Genomic DNA, 17,644 nt, shown 5'->3' with positions numbered 1-17,644 from the left:
CCTTGTTACTTTCTACATCCATATCCATATTGGTTGTTTTCTTCTGCAGAAACCTCTGCTAAAGAGGGTCTTCTTCTGTGGTGCCAAAGGAAGACAGCTCCCTACAGGAATGTGAACGTCCAGAACTTCCATGTCAGGTCAGCCAACTCCTCAATGAAATGCAACCCGTGGTATAGTCTATACCAGTGGTTCTCAAAGTGCGGCCCAAGGACCCTTTGGCTTCCTTGAGCGGGTTGCAAATGGACCCTTACAGGTCTGTAACACTGAGAGTGTACAAATGGAACCAAATGGGTCCATTTGTTTCCATTTGTACACTGTCAGAGGTGTGGGGGTCCTTGAAATTAAATAGTTTGAGAACCACTGACTCTTTTCTATAGGAATTAGGAAAGTAGTACGGCATACTCATGTTTACTGAATTGGATGTTTTTCTTTTTTTCTTCTTCTTATCTCTTCTTCTTTATTATTATAATTATTACTATCATTATTGTTTTCGACATACTTGTATTGTTTCTCAAGTGTTGTGATCTGTGTGTCAATTTGAAGCTGGAAAGATGGCCTGGCGCTGTGTGCTCTGATACACAGACACCGCCCTGACCTCATAGACTACTCCAAGCTTAGCAAGGTGCTCTGCATGACCAACGCATTCACATGGAGTTGAATGAATTCACATGGAGTTTTTTAAATTTAAAAACAACAACGGAAAAATCAACAACAACAACAACACAAACGTGTGACACTAATGTGACCTGAGTTTCTGAAATGGAATTGGTTTTCCCTTGTTGACCAGTGATTTAAATCTTAAAGATTTAAATAGGCCACGTAAAAGTTAAGAGGTATATATAGTGAATGGATGCTGTGCTGTTCATGCAGTGTATGAATCTGAAAATGTGTGTGCAAAGTAACAGTTGGCATGAGGTGGACATGAAAAATGTGTCTGTCCCATAGAACGCATTTGGTAAAAAACTGACATTTTTCCTCCTTTTTTGGGTAACCCAGGAACTCTGCTTTAGCTCCACCCCTTAGTGTCTTAGCGCTTCTGTGTTTATTCCTACTAACAATAACATTACATGTTTAAGGCTGTAGTGCTGACAGATTATTCTGCCAGAGATTACATTTTGTCTAATCCAATCTATTCTATTCAATTGTCTGTAGAACGATCCTATTGGTAATCTGAACCTGGCCATGGAGGTGGCTGAGAAGCACCTGGACATCCCCAAGATGTTGGATGCTGAAGGTTTGCTCTTTCACACCTTTGACTTCTTGTCTGTCTTCATTTCGCATCCTTTGCTCTTTTATTTCTATTCATTCGTTTGTTTGTTTGTTCATTTTGTTAGACATTGTCAACACCCCTAAGCCTGATGAGCGAGCCATCATGACCTATGTGTCCTGTTTCTACCATGCCTTTGCTGGAGCCGAGCAGGTAGTAAACATGTGTAATTATAGTTTAATGCGTTCATATCATATTATATTGTAAAATACCCAACCTTTATTTGGTGAGTGGGTTGAGTAAAGGACACAGAGGGTGATAAGCCACAACAATGACTGCTACAGTAGATATCTTATGTGTCATGTATCAATGTCACTGTTACTAAAAATGTTGTATGTGACTGCAGGCCGAGACCGCTGCCAATCGTATCTGCAAGGTCCTGGGTGTTAACCAGGAAAACGAGAAACTGATGCAAGAGTACGAGAAGCTGGCCAGTGACGTAAGGAAAGAGAGTGTGCAACTTTCTCCTTCCATTACTCCTGTCTTCTTCCTTCCACCATGACCTTTTTTCCCTCCCGCCCGCCCTTCCTCCATCCATCCATCCCTCCCTCCATCCATCCATCCACCCCTCCCTCCCTCCATCCATCCATCCATCCATCCATCCCTCCCTCTAGTAAGTAAGTAAGTAAAATGTATTTGTAGAGCACCTTTCAGTAGATAATAAAATAATTAATTATAAAATAAGACGACAAAAATAAAACAACATTTAATTTAACCAATCAGCCGGTGAAATTCAGGATATCACTATAGGATATGTCACAACACAAAAGCTGTTATCATGAAGGACTATGTAAAGGCCTGTTTGAATAGGTGAATCTTTAAAAGACTTTTAAAAATGTCCATAGAGGCCACAGTTTTTTTGTGGAGGAAGGGAAGCTCATTCCATAACCTAGGGGTGAAACTCGCAAAGGCTTGATCATCTTTAGTTTTTATTAATCTTGTGGGAGGAACAACCAGCAGGCCTTGGGACGAGGATCTCAGAGACCTTCTGGGCACATAAGGTTGGAGCAGGTCACATAGATATGGGGGTACCTGGCCATGGAGGGCTCTGTGTGTACAAGAATCTTAAAATGTGTTCTATAATTTACTGGGAGCCAGTGCAAGGAGGCCAGGATGGGGGTTATCTCTATCGGTCCATCCATTGCTCTGTCTTTTATTCCTTCACTAGCTGCTGGAGTGGATCCATCGTATGACTCCCTGGTTGGAGAACAGGTCTTCTGAGAAGAAAATGGCAGACATGCGCCAGAAGCTGGAGGACTTCAGGGACTACCGACGTCAACACAAACCACCCAAAGTTGGTATTAGCTTTGGTCTATCTAGTCATTTCCAAATGATCATTTTCCAATTGGTGGGGGGGGACACTTGTTTCCCTTGTTAAACATGGGCCCGGTAACAGTGATTAAGCGTTATACAAATATAGTTGAGCTGAGCGGATTTCTAGAAACATAAAAGTTAACCACTTAACTGCATCGCCAGGTTTAGAGTGGTTGACGTAATAGTTCACCTGTTTGTGAATTCCAGATCCAGGAGAAGTGCCAGCTGGAGATCAGCTTCAACACCCTGCAGACCAAGCTGCGTATCAGCGGGCGGCCTGCCTTCATGCCCTCTGAGGGACGCATGGTGTCGGTGGGTGAGCACACGCACGCTGAAGCACAAAGTGTCAAAGACACACATGCACACCACCACCACACTCATGCTTTTGTATACTAGCACTCTTAAGCCTGACTTGTGCGCCCACCCACGCACAGTGCAGTAGACTAGAGCATATTGGAGAATAATGTCTTGGCTTTTGGGAACATTTTTAGACCCTTTTGGATTGATCTGCCAACTTATGGACGCCAATTTGGGATGTTGCAAAACACAAATGCAATAGGGGGGCCACTGTTGAGCAGTCCATCAAAGTGGCTGTTTGATCAGGTGTCAAGAAGGCTGACTGTTATGGCCTGAGATGAAGCCTGTGTCTCTGTATAGGACATCACCAGTGCATGGCAGGGTCTGGAGCTGGCAGAGAGGGGCTATGAGGAGTTCATGCTCACTGAGATCAGGCGCCTGGAGAGAGTGGAGCACCTGGCTGAGAAATTCAGACAGAAAAGCGCCACACACGAGACCTGGGCATGCGGTGAGGGATGCCTCCACGATGCCTCCAAATGTGTAGCATCTGACTTTGTGATTTTGTGTTCATGTATATAAAATATGTGTGTTTTGTAAGGTAAAAACAATGTTTTGTATTATTTTACAGTCAAATCAAGAGTCCACATGTTTTACCTTTTAAAAAGTTTCAAAGCTAGCAGATCACAACATGTTGAAATGTTATTTTGGTAGTGGTAGTTGATGTGTAATTAAAGTTAAATGTTATTTTCATATATCAAAGTTTAATATACAGCATATACTTAATTTAACTTTTTTGTCTATCAAAGTTATTTGAGTTTTGTTTTTTTCTGTTAATTAAGTAAAATGTTTTCAAATAGAAACTTTAGTCTAGGGTTAGGCCTTAGGGTTTGGCATTTGGACCCAAAAAGTCTGGCATGGGTCGGGCTCTAAAATACACTTTCTCCTTTGATTTGCTTCCCTGGCAGGTAAGGACCGCGTTCTTAACCGTAAGGACTTTGAGACAGCTTCACTGACCGAGGTGAGAGCGCTGCTGAGGAAACACGAGGCCTTCGAAAGCGACCTGGCCGCCCACCAGGACCGAGTGGAACAAATCGCTGCTATTGCACAGGAGCTCAAGTAAGGAGGGATCCAGAAGGACAGGGGGAAGAAGGTGATAGAGAGATAGGAATGTATTAGGGGAGAGGCGAGGGAGGGAAGAATGAGAGAGGGTTTGCACTGATGCTTTGAAGCTCCAACCAAGATGGCGAGGAAGTTGCCAGCCTTTTAACAGGTCTGTGGTATCACAAACACACATTTACACACGTATCTGTATGTATATGTGTGTTTCTATTTGCGGCCACCCCTGTTCTAGTGTGTGGGCTAGCCTGAGTTCCAGCCAAGGCTGGAGGACATCCAGTTGAAGGACTGATGTCACTCATGAAGACATAATTCACATCAACACTATGAACTATCTAGAGCAGGTGTGTGTGTGTGTGTGTGTGTGTGTGTGTGTGTGTGTGTGTGTGTGTGTGTGTGTGTGTGTGTGTGTGTGTGTGTGTGTGTGTGTGTGTGTGCGTGCGTGCGTGCGTGCGTGCGTGCGTGCGTGCGTGCGTGCGTGCGTGCGTGCGTGCGTGCGTGCGTGCGTGTGTGTGTGTGTGTGTGTGTGCGTGCGTGTGTGTGTGTGTGTGTGTGTGTGTGTGTGTGTGTGTGTGTGTGTGTGTGCGTGTGTGTCAGGTTGCTCTGGTAGATCCACTCACCAGGTCAGTGACATTGGCCTTAATGCTTTCAAGCATCAGCCTTGATACTGGGAGGCTTAGCTAATTTTCGGCAAATCCATACAACACAAAAAAGGCCCAGCCTTTCTTTAGGGTTGTGCTGTTGTGGCGTGCATGCATGTGTGCGTACGTATGTGAGTGAATGTATTTTAGGGGGGGGTTCCACCTCTCTTCTCATAGTCTTATCTCATAGAGAGTATTCCCCTCAGCAGAGAGTCCCTGTCTATTCCGATATACCGATAGCGTGACTGCATGAACTGATAGACAACCTTTCACCTGAAGCCTTATGCTGAATCGTATTGACTCCCAGACAACTGATAACTGACTACATACACAGTACTGAACTATGGCACTAGTAGAATACATGACATTATGACATTTGAACATATACTGTAGTACTTTTATAAAGGATCAGTCCAATCAAGTCCCAACTATGATGGAAGTCATACAAAAAAGAACTGTGTGTGTGTGTGTGTGTGTGTGTGTGTGTGTGTGTGTGTGTGTGTGTGTGTGTGTGTGTGTGTGTGTGTGTGTGTGTGTGTGTGTGTGTGTGTGTGTGTGTGTGTGTGTGTGTGTGTGTGTGTGTGTCAGCGGCCAAATTGATGAAAGGACAGGGTCATGTTTCTGATTATTTACGGTTCAATTTCTCCTCTGCTTTATTCTGGATTGAAGTTTTGAAACATGACACCTTGGAGGATTTGCTACACCCCCCTCCCCGTCAGACCAAATGTTGACAGACAGACATGCAGACAAGCATGACACACATTTTACATGATGACTTTGACCCTGATTTTTATTGCCATGTTAAAGGGGAAGGGGAAACATAAACGTAAACTGAAGGCAGAGAGAGATTGGAAGGTATAGACACAACACTGGCTGGAGTCAAACCGGGGACCTTATAATCATTTTATTTGGTCCCCAGTCCTTTGGGGTCTTTTTTTGTCACTCTATATTTGCGCCTGGGGAGCAGTTAGGGGTTATGTGTCTTGCTCAGGGACACTTCAACACATAGACGGGGGCCAGGGGTGAACCGGGGACCTTCTGTTTCCGAAGACGGCCTACCCAATCAGCTATGGCCAGCTATGGAAAGTTCATGAATTGGGTTTCAACGTTCTCATAACAGTGTTATCAACATCTACTTTTTATTCTATATCTGTCCAGATGTGATAGCATGATATATGTCACATGCATGGAAATGTAACTATATTTTTTGTTTGATTGGTCTATTGACTGTATCAGACAGTTTAAATGTAATCCTCTCCTCTCCTCTCCTCTCTGCAGTGAACTGGAATACCTTGCATCAGGTGCCATTAATGAGCGTTGCCAAAGCATCTGTGATCAGTGGGATCAGCTTGGTACCCTCACCCAGAAGAGAAGGGAAAACCTGGAGGTAGAATCCACAGAAACAGGGTTATCATTCTGAAAAATAAGTTATGTAGCTAATATTTACCAAGATAGATCTTTCCATTGTACTGAGAGTTATTAGCTATTTACAGTACTGTATGTATTAATATTCCTGTTTGTGTAGCCTATAGGTATAGGAAAATGCCTACTTTTTCAGAATTGCAACATAAAAGTAACTTTTAGGAAGATTGCTGGAATGAATGCCAAGTTAAAGCGGCACTATGTAACTTTTTTTTAATGAATAGAATGTACTTTTGTCCAATTTGAATTGTAGCATGTTTATACAATATAACTTTGGATTGGGGTGGTTGTATTTGGTCTCCCTGCTCTTCTATGGCTCTTAGAGCGTGTCAAAGGTCATGTCTCACCTAGACACAGGATCTGACACAACTTTTGACCCGGTGGTCAAGATTCAATTACTCTCCTGAGCAAGCAGGCAGGCTCTATTAGCTCAATGGTAAACATTTCAGCACAGGAAACCGGGTTCAAATCCGGGGTAGAAGAGGAAAGTTACATAGTGCAGCTTTAAAGCTACAATTTGTAACTTTATTTATTGAATAAAATAGTATAGAGAAGTATTTAGGGCTTACGTGGTTAATCTGACTAATCAATTTAGTTGATTATTAAAACAATTCTGTTCTTTTTTTTTGCGCCAATTCATTGATATGCAATTAAAACACATCAATTATTATATTAATCGAAAAAGTAATCGATTGAATAATTACTGAGAAAATAATCTATAGTTGCAGCCCTAAACTGCAACCAAATGGAACCTTCCGGGTCCACTTGGTTCCATTTCTACTCCCTCAGGGTTATGGAGGGGCCTTGAAATTACAAAGTTTGCAAACCATTGTTCTAAAAACTAAACTAAATGTTGCCTGCTGCACTCAAGCCAAACTATGTTAACCCAGCACCCTTCTACTGTATGTCTTTCCCCCAGAGGACAGAGAAGCTACTGGAGACCATTGACCAGCTCTACCTGGAGTACGCTAAGAGAACGGCTCCCTTCAACAACTGGATGGAAGGAGCCATAGAAGACCTGCAGGACATGTTCTTAGTCCACACTGTAGATGAGATACAGGTACGTACAATGAATATACATTCACATAATGTATGTGATGGTTGGTTTATGTATGCTGTGTAATATGAATCTATGTATGCACTAGGGCTGGCCTGGCACTAACAAGAATTATAATCTAATGTTATTATTTAAATCCTGAGATTCATATACAATGATTAAATTCGATCATGGAAGTGATGGGGAAATAAGGTAGTAAAGGTTAAATGCTTATCACAAGAAGCGTTCACATTTTGTTGAGGTTGGATATAAAAGGAAATTGACTAAGTGCTAAACCTCACTAAACCAGTAATTCCATGATCAAAATGTTACTTCATTTATTTCCTTAATTGACTGTAGATTATTCGACCAAATATTTTTTATTATTATTCAACTAATTCTCAACTACTCCCAACATCCTCTTTCTTCTCTCTCTATCTCTCCATCTCCTCTATCCTTCCATCTCTCTCTCTCTCTCTCTCTCTCTCTCTCTCTCTCTCTCTCTCTCTCTCTCTCTCTCTCTCTCTCTCTCTCTCTCTCTCTCTCTCTCTCTCTCTCTCTCTCTCTGGTCCAGAGTCTGGTGTCAGCTCATGAGCAGTTCAAAGCCACCATGCCTGAGGCAGACAATGAGCGACAGGCCATCCTGAGTGTGTACAATGAGGTACAGAAGATCTCCCAGAGCTACGGCCTGACTACTGACCTGATCAATCCCTACAGTACCATCAGCATAGCTGAATTAGGAACCCAGTGGGAAAAGGTGGGTGATAATCAAACAATAGGCTTTATGCACAGCAGCCATATTGGAAAGAAATTGGGCCTCCTTCCTTACTTCCTTCACAGGTGTTACCAATGATACTGATGAAGGTTCTGTTCCATTTAGTGTAGCACAGTGGTTCTCAAACTTAACATAACTCTGAGAGTGTACAAATGGAACACTCTCAGAGTTACACACTCATAAGGGGCCATTTGGAGCCCCCTCAAGGAACCACGAGGGTCCCTGGACCCCGATTTGAGACCCACTGGAGTAGCAGAGTCTCTCCAGTGAGCCAACATGCATAATATCAACACCATGAGACCTGTGAAGGAATTAAGGAAGAGTTCTTTCCAATATGCTGCTATGCATAGAGCCTATTGCATAGGGCCAGTTTGTGCATATGAATGTGCACACATCACATCTGCATGTGTACTGTACATATATGCACGTGTTTTGAGTATCTGTGCGCGTTCCCCAGGTGAAGAAACTGGTTCCCGGTAGGAACAGCATTCTCCAGGAGGAGCTATCCCGGCAGCATGCTAACGAGAGGCTGAGGAGACAGTTTGCTGCCCAGGCCAACAGCGTTGGACCCTGGCTACAGTCCAGGATGGAGGTAGGCCAAAGACAACAAGAGCCACCCAGAGATGTGCATAGTTGAGCCTCTTGGCTTATTGCCAGATGACCTCAGTGGTCTTGTTTTTCTTGACATTCTAATTGTGCCGTATCTCAAACAAACACAAACAGCCTCAATAGCTTCACACTCTTTTCTCCCTGTCTTCTCCAAAAAGCTATAGACTAAGTTCATTATTGTGATTTCCTCCAAAATATCTTGGTAAATGGTGCATTTATCCAAAGCGCTTTACATAGATTGTGCATTACATTCACCCATTCACATTCATACACCAATGGCGGAGGAATCCATGCAAGGCACCAACCTGCTCATCAGGAGCAATTAGGGGTTCAGCGTCTTGCTCAAAGACACTTCGACATTAACTCTGGGGGAGCCCCCCAGACCGGGATCGAACTGGGAACTCTACCGGCCACTTTACCCCTGAGCCACTGCCGCTGCTTGGGTTAAATCTAATCCAGACACACACACACACAAAGGTGAAAAAACGTTTTTGTTGTTGCATTCTCTGCTTCACAGGGGCTCAACTACTACTACTAATAATAATAATAATAATGATGATGATAGCATTCTTGGATAGTCACTAGAGTTGAGGTAGGTTTTCACATTGCTTTGTGATCATGTGTCCATCTGCATCATTTAGAAACCATTCTCAAAGTACATTAATTTACATTTCAGGCATTTAGCTAATGCCTTTGCTGGGTTCAAAATATTAAATTACCCCAGTAAGTCAGCCTGGATAAGAGAGAGAATCATCTAAATGTTGAAGTGAAATGGAATTAAAGCTGGTGTGACGTGTCCCTCTGTCCAGGAGATCAGCCGTAGCACAGTGGATCTGGGTGGATCACTGGAGGAGCAGCTGAACCAGGTGAAGCAGTTTGAACAGGTAAATCATCTGCTTCTCAGTCACAAAGGGTGGTTTTAATTATTTTCTTAGAACACGTTAATTTCCAATACTGGTTGCTGGTTAGTAACACATTACGTAATAATAGTTACTCAAATGAGTAACAAAAATAGCATCCATTGTTTTAGACACAATTACTGTGTCAAATAATGCATTACTTTAAGAGATGTATTGTTTCTTAAGCTTCTAACAAGTAAAACCACACTACTTATGACAATGCAGTTGTCCCATTTACACTGCACCTATAGAGGGTGCTGCAGCCTGTGAGTTGTAAAACAGCCTTTTAATATCAATAACATTATTGTGACATTCTTCTCTGCTCACCCATTTAATATTATGCCTAGTCCTTTTGCTCTTCATTTGAGGGTGTTTTGTGAAAGAGAAGGCAAATAAATAACACATTACTGTATTTGCTACAGAAAGTAATTTTGTATTATATCTTAAATGAAAGTAATATGTAATAACGTTTTCAAAGTAACTTCCCAACAGTGGTGGGAATATCATAGTATTGAAATAGTACTAAACATTTTGTCTAAAATATACACTTCCAGGACAAGCCAGTAGCCGACAGCATTTTTTGAGGGGCAATAGGTCAACCTGAGGGGCCACGGAGGCCATGACCTAACCCTTCATGGCTTCCATGAAATTCCTCTCACACAAAGCACACATAACAGATCCTTCCCCATCCATGCTTTAAAATACTACACAGACAAATCACCACATTCCTGAGAAGTATTCTATATGCCCTATAAAATGTGCTTGCCCCCCCCCCCCTCTACAGTAGATCAGTGGTTCTCAATTAACCTTACGACTCTGTAACTCTGACAGTGTACAAATGTAACCAGAGTTAAATCAACACTGTGAATTTACAGTGTAGACTGAGAGAGATAACATGGTATCAAATAGGGTTTCGTGGCCTAATGCATACATTTTGAAGCTACAGTATAGCAGCAATAATGATCATTCAGCCTTCACAATTGATTTGAAGGAAATATAGATACGATCATAGTGATCAATCATAAGCTGTAATTAAGTAATAATTGTGTGTTTGATATTCCTGATCAGATGATCGTCAACTACAAGGCCAACATTGACAAACTGGAGGGAGACCATCAGCATATACAGGAAAACCTTATCTTTGACAATAAACACACCAACTACAACATGGAGGTAACAAAAGCACGCACCCATGCACACACCCACGCACGCATGCATGCACACACACACACACACTCTCTCTCTCTCTCTCTCTCTCTCTCTCTCTCTCTCTCTCTCTCTCTCTCTCTCTCTCTCACACACACACTCACACGCAAAAACAGGCAAAAATTCACAGTAACACTTTTGCCTTTGCTCTTCAATTCTCTGTTATTTGTAACATTGTTTTTCGTAATTGCATATATAGCACCTATCTTTAAAGGTGCTATACCCTAAAGAACCGCTGAAGCACCACATTTTTGTGTTGAGAGCAGTCATTTTTTCTTTTTCTGTCGCTTTACCACATAATGACAAGTTTCTATTCCAGTCGGTGTCTCTCTTACATTACTCTCCTACCTATTTAATATGGAAAGCATAATCAGGGTCAAAGTCATCATACAAAATGTGTGTCATGCTTGTCTCTGCATGTCTGTCTGTCATCGTGTGGTCAGACGGGGAGGGAGGGAGGTGTGGCAATTCCTCCAAGGTGTTGTATTTCAGAACGTCACTCCAGAATGTGCGTGCGTGCGTGCGTGCGTTCTGGAGTGACGCACGCACACACGCACGTACGCACGCACGCACGCACGCACGCACGCACGCACGCACGCACGCACGCACGCACACACACACACACACACACACACACACACACACACACACACACATTTGGTCATATACAGTACATATGATCAATAAAGCCCTCTTCACACAGTTAAAACAAAATTGGACAATGGGATCATGTTCTTATAACATTGACTTCCATCATAGTTGGGACTTGATTGGACTGAACTGAGTCTAGGATAATCAAAATGTGCTTATCAAAATGTACTATTATGTTCAAATGTCTTAATGTCATGTATTCTACTGGTGCCATAGTTCAGCACTGTGTATGTTATCAGTTATCAGTTGTCTGGGAGTCAATACGATTCAGCATCAGGTGGCTTCGGGTGAAAGGTTGTCTATCATTCAGTTCATGCAGTCATGCTATTGATATATCGGAACAGACAGGAACTCTCTGCTCTGCCGAGGGGAATACCCTCCATGAGATAAGACTACAGAAGAGAGGTGGAAAACCCCTCTAATTGGCAAAAGTTCACATTAACACCTTTGTGGCCTTGGCTCTTCAATCTCTCTGTTATTCCTAACATATCCTAAATTGTAATTTAATAGCACTCGCTCAATATAATAATAATAAAGAAACAAATGAATAAATATACAACAATAAAAGCCCACCCCCCCCACTGCTGGCTCCTCTCTCACAGATCATGTTTCTCTCTTCCTCCCTGTAGCATATCCGTGTGGGTTGGGAGCTGCTGCTCACCACCATAGCCAGGACTGTGAATGAAATCGAGACCCAGGTTCTAACGCGTGACGCCAAGGGCATCAGCCAGCAGCAGATAAATGAGTTCAGGTCCTCCTTTACCCACTTTGACCGGGTAAGAATGCACACGCGTGTGTGTGGTTTAGATACTCTAGAAGTCCCCACAAGCATAGCAAAATCTGAAATAGACCTTGTGCAGACATTGTTCTAGTCCGCATGAGGAAAATACATTTCTATGACCAAAAAAAAAGGCTTTTTTAATGAGGATTCTTCTAGGTTTGGGTTAGTGTTAATTTTAGGGTGAGGGGTTTGCCGTTAAGGTTGGTTTTAGTGTGAGGTTGAGGGGTTGAGTTTAGTTTTAGGGTTAGGCTGAGAGGTTAAGGGTTAGGGTGAGGGGTTAAGTTAAGGTTAGTTTTAGAGTTAGCCTGAGGGGTTAAGGTTAAGGTCTTAGGTTAGGTTAGGCCAGCAGGCTAAAAATAATTACATTTTGATGTCCCCACACGTTTGTTTTTTCCAGAAAAAGAAAGGAGGGATGGAGACAGACGACTTCAGGGCCTGTCTGATTTCTATGGGCTATGATGTGGTAAGCACACACACACACACACACACACACACACACATACACGCACACGCACGCACACACACACACGCGCACACACGCACACGCACACGCACACGCGATAGGAAGTAACTAGGCTTATTGTCAGTATATCAGCAAAGAACAAACCCATTTTCAAGACGCAGTGATTGATTGATTGAATATTTTATTAGGCAAAAAATGTAAACAGCACAATTACATTTATAATACTTTGTCTAAATTAAAAGGTCTGTCCAAAAATGTCCTTGCGGTCTTGTTTCCATTGAGGTCCTTGGTATTCACAGACACGCTGGGAAGTGGGAAATGGACTGTGAGGTGGAACGCAACACCTACCATCAGCTCCCAGTACTTAGCTCACCGTAGTTACCCAGGCCACGCTACTCATACGCTGAGTTGGCACAACCTTAAGAAACTGCACCAAAATTAACCCCTACCTCCCACTCCTGATGCTCAATATCAGATCAGCAATGTTTCCGCAGAGGACATCTATTAAAACCATAACAATCTAAAGGATTTAATTACTGAGATTAATTTCACAGCATGGAATATTGCTGGGCCAATGAAAGTATAACCCATACTTACAATAATAGTATCTCTTCTGCACTAGACATCTCAACACTTTGTCATAGTCAACCTGTCAAGACGGACACACACACACACACACACACACACACACACACACACACACACACACACACACACACACACACACACACACACACACACACACACACACACACACACACACACACACACACACACACACACACACACACACACACACACACACGTGTCCCCATTACCTTGTTGGAATGAAAGGTCTGGTTGTTTCAGAATGTCCTATACCAAGGACAGATGCCTGTGTCTGTCAATCTGTCAGTCACTCAGTTAAAAATACAATGCTAGTTAATCATTCTGCCCTCTAAATTGGTGACTTCATCGATTGAACCTGATGTGGTAAGTCTTGGTAGTAGTGACTGTCAGTTAGTACTGTAGGCTACCGGTACTTTGTAGGCTGGACAATATGGACATTGTATTGATATCATGATTTTATACTAGATATAATCAGGGATTTGGAATTTTGGAATATTGAAATATCGTGATATGGCAAGATTTTCGTCTTTTCCTGGTTTTAATCACTTTTTTATGCTGTTTTATACTTTCCAAAATTGTCATAAATGTTCAAAAATAGCTGATGGACAAGCTCACAATGCATCACAAAGTGACGCTTTGTGAGCTTGTAGATTGGCTATTGTAAATAGTGTAAATGTGCTATGTGTGTGTGCAGGGTGAAGCAGAGTTTGCACGGGTTATGAACCTAGTGGACCCCAACGGCACAGGGAAGGTCACCTTCCAGCAGTTTGTTGATTTCATGACCAGAGAAGCAGCGGACACAGACACTTCAGAACAAGTTGTAGCTTCATTCAGGATCCTTGCAGCTGACAAGGTGAGTGGGTGGATGGATGGATGGATGGAAGGATGGATTGTATGGCAAGACTGCTGATTCAGAAAGGGAGGAGGGGGAAATTGTGGCGAGGCTAGAGTAAGGGATAGAAGTGAGGAAGGTGATAGTTCAGCAGAACAATTGAATGTGTTTAGGGAAGCCATTTGTTCTTCCATTGCTGACACTTAATCCATGTAATAACCTGTTTAATGGGGGGGGGGTCTTAAAGTACACTTCTTTCAAGGAATCATCTTTACAAGAGGACTGTGTTCTCTCTCTCACACACACACACACACACACACACACACACACACACACACACACACACACACACACACACACACACACACACACACACACACACACACACACACACACACACACACACACACACACACACACACACACACACACACACACACACACACACACACACACACACAGTTTTATTTTTGCCATCCACAGGACCATGGATTATATATCCATATCCAGATTGTAATACTTGCTTTATTGCAGTCAAAATCTTACAGAATGCAATGAAACAGTAAATGTTTGAAGTATGATTGCAATGGTAGAATTAGAAATCCAAGTGCAGAACAACAGAGACACAGACAGAGTGCAGTTAAATGCCAGGGGGAATCTGGGGAAGCGGAAAGCCAGGGGCGAAGGAAACCATGGTGAAGCTTATCTAGCAGACAAGTCATAGCTGATGCAGGTATAGGCAGAGATCCAAGTCAGCGAGGCAGAATCCGGAGACAGGTCAGGGTGGCTGGTAAGTGTAGACACAGGAGACAACGTTAAGTAGGCTACACAGATTTACTGGTAGACAGAGACTACACAGCCCGGGTGGTAATGTGACTGACAGAGGCAACAGAGTTTATGATCTGGCAGCGGGGTGGACGTTCAACCGGTGTCTTATTGAGAGCTGATTGCGATGGAGGCGTCTGGTCTCCTGCTTCTCGCACCTGTCTCCACTATTGTAATAGAGATAGAAAGATGGTGAGTCAGAGAGAGTGGCTGTGGCAGCCGTGACAAAAATAGATGTGTAGGCTATATTTCTCTTACCTTGAACTCTCTGAAACCGAAATCTGAAACAGTTTTCTTTGTTGTTTTTTTATTCAATTTCTCTGGCTTTTTTATGTTTATCCCCCAGTGTTACAGTGTACAGTAGCATTAAAACCGGGAAAGAATCTGTGTCATTTTAGATTTTTGCGTTGGCTATTCAAAATAGCAGATATACAAGCTCACAGCGTGTCACTTCGTGCCACGCTCTCATCTTGTACATCTGTTATTTTTGAACATTTCTTGAAAGTGACTGATTTAGAAGGCATTTGTAGAATCAGCCTCAGGTCTTAATGGAATATTGTGCAGGAGATCTAAAACTTTACATTGCATACCTTGATTATTCTCTCTCCTTCCCTCTCTCTCTATATCTCTCTCTCTCTCCAGCCTTATATTTTGTTGGAGGAGTTGCGTAGAGAGCTACCCCCTGAGCAGGCAGAATACTGCATCTCCAGGATGCCTCTGTACGCGGGGCCTGATGGAGTAGCCGGAGCGCTGGATTACTCAGCCTTCTCCACTGCCCTCTATGGAGAAAGTGACGTCTAGTGGCCAATGGAGGGAGTCACATGCACATTCACACAAAACCAGGGATGTGTCAAAGACACGGGAACAGAACCTTTTATTTCTAACTGTTTGTGACATAGATCAAATTGGTCAAATACACATTTTAAGGTGAATTTAATAGCGAATAATTACGTTGGTTTAGTCACAAAGGTATTCTGTGTAATTTCCATCTGAATAACTATGAAATACTAAGATATGTGTCACAAAGATCCGTGCCGCAAAGTGTTGAAATAAGATGTGTTGTTGCCGTCGGTGAAACATTATAACAAACCCCGGCTTTGCAGTTTGACCTTAAGTAGAAGTAGCAAACAGCAGATGTTGTTTTAGTATTTGAAATTGATTCAGTTACTTCTCAGGGAGTGGTTCTAGCAAGTCTATCAGATTGTCCCAGAGCCATGATGACACATAGGCAGAGATCAGTCACTGCAGGTGTTAATGCCACTAACTCCATAATCCAGCTCCAAGCCTGTTTTTATGCTAACAAAGGTGTCAGTGAACAAGGGTCAAAATGTATCTGTCAGTAAGTGTGGCTCTGGAAGCCCAGAAAATATGTATCCTGGTTTCCCCTGCCAGGGCAAAGAAAGTGCTGGATGTAAATGAAAATATTTCAAGTGTTAATTGAAACTGGTCAGGTATAGCAATAAAAATATAATACTCTTATGTTGAGGGATATGTATTTATTTGTTGGAGACTATGTAATAATTGTAGTACTGTCATAATATAAAATCTAAATTCACAGAATGGGATGGTAATGATTTACAGATGTGAGATGCAAGGTGCAAGGTTACTGTTGTCATTAATATGTCAACGGTGAAGTTAAAACTAGAATGGAGTGCTCAGCAGAGTGCAAATCTCCACCAGGAGGCAAGCCCTACTTCCCTCCATTTTTCTGTTTGTCTGGTGCATGTGATGAACAATGTTTTGGGGTTGTGCATGAGTACACTTTGAAAAGGCATATGGCAATGGCAGAAGGAAGATAATAAAATACTGTCATTACATCCTTACGGTGCAACTACAGTAGAGTAAAACATCTTTGGACTGTCAACACTTTGAAAATGTGCACTAGGCACTAGGACAAACATGACATTACCAAGTCGTGGCCTAATACATCGCAATATGTGTGAACGAACCACCCAGCTGCAATATCATTAAAGTGTCTTTTATTTCAAGACGGCATTGTATCAGTTTTGGTGTATGCAATGGCGAATATCGACACTCTAACTGTGTCAAAATGGATAAAGACTGACAGCTTGGGCTGAGATGAATGTTCTCACATTGATGAATGTGTATTTTGGAGTTAATCTAACGTCAACTTCTGGTGGGTATTTGCATGCATCTGCTCTTTGGTTAGTACGTGTTCATCCCATAAGCTTTGAGGGACAGGAGCGTAGTTAGTAATATAGATCCTAAAAGCAGGATGGACAGGTGCCCATAGCTTTGAGGAACGATTGCTCTACAATTTAAAAAAGAAAATGTGTTGACAGATCCGAAAAGCATTCAAGATTCGGGGTCCTTGCCTGCTGTCAGTGCCGTGCACAACAAATATGAAGCTGATCGGCCGACCTTACCAGGCTGTGGACACGCACACTCACACCATGACTCGCACGCGCACACACACACACACACACACACACACACACACACACACACACACACACACACACACACACACACACACACACACACACACACACACAGGGTTGAAACATGATCTCCTGGCGGAGATAACAAATATTGCATTTCATGTATTTGACTGGGGTCTGCATTTACAGTACCATGCTTTCCACTGGCCTAATTATGAATATTTCTATCTCTCGACAATAAATCATAGATAAACTGAAGCTAAGCCTCACTGTTGTCACTATTCTGGAATTTGACTTTCCGCCTGAAATACTATTCTGTCGTCTGCCGACAGGATAGTAGCGAGACTAAAAGCGAGACTAATATTTAGCAGGTGCAGGTCATAATCTTGTGCAATGTAAACTGTTATGGAAGGAGATATCTGCATTTGTGATGTAAATAGTGCTTATGGCCCAGGCCTACTCTACTGACCTACATGATCTATTTTTAATAAACCAGCAT

General features: G+C 42.5%; 1 protein-coding gene across 1 annotated transcript in view; it reads left to right on the top strand.

Moving 5' to 3' along the window:
- LOC311059834 (alpha-actinin-2-like) overlaps positions 1-16,195 on the top strand; it is a 20,513-nt gene extending 4,318 nt beyond the window's left edge. Inside the window, exons 5-23 of the mRNA XM_084077916.1 lie at positions 50-137; positions 544-622; positions 1,153-1,234; positions 1,335-1,420; positions 1,614-1,706; positions 2,436-2,561; positions 2,789-2,893; positions 3,239-3,386; positions 3,844-3,994; positions 5,914-6,022; positions 6,977-7,117; positions 7,668-7,850; positions 8,326-8,460; positions 9,287-9,361; positions 10,445-10,549; positions 11,863-12,009; positions 12,412-12,477; positions 13,781-13,939; positions 15,386-16,195. Of these exons, the coding sequence (XP_083934042.1) occupies positions 50-137; positions 544-622; positions 1,153-1,234; positions 1,335-1,420; positions 1,614-1,706; positions 2,436-2,561; positions 2,789-2,893; positions 3,239-3,386; positions 3,844-3,994; positions 5,914-6,022; positions 6,977-7,117; positions 7,668-7,850; positions 8,326-8,460; positions 9,287-9,361; positions 10,445-10,549; positions 11,863-12,009; positions 12,412-12,477; positions 13,781-13,939; positions 15,386-15,544 (2,237 nt within the window). The 3' untranslated portion in view covers positions 15,545-16,195. The remainder of the gene's footprint in view (positions 1-49; positions 138-543; positions 623-1,152; positions 1,235-1,334; positions 1,421-1,613; positions 1,707-2,435; positions 2,562-2,788; positions 2,894-3,238; positions 3,387-3,843; positions 3,995-5,913; positions 6,023-6,976; positions 7,118-7,667; positions 7,851-8,325; positions 8,461-9,286; positions 9,362-10,444; positions 10,550-11,862; positions 12,010-12,411; positions 12,478-13,780; positions 13,940-15,385) is intronic.
- The last annotated feature ends 1,449 nt before the right edge of the window (positions 16,196-17,644 follow it).

This window comes from Gymnoscopelus microlampas (genome assembly GCF_963454915.1).
Source record: "Gymnoscopelus microlampas genome assembly, chromosome: 14".
NCBI lineage: Eukaryota > Metazoa > Chordata > Actinopteri > Myctophiformes > Myctophidae > Gymnoscopelus > Gymnoscopelus microlampas.
Note: the sequence above shows the minus strand (reverse complement) of the source record. Positions and strands in the feature narration are given on the sequence as shown.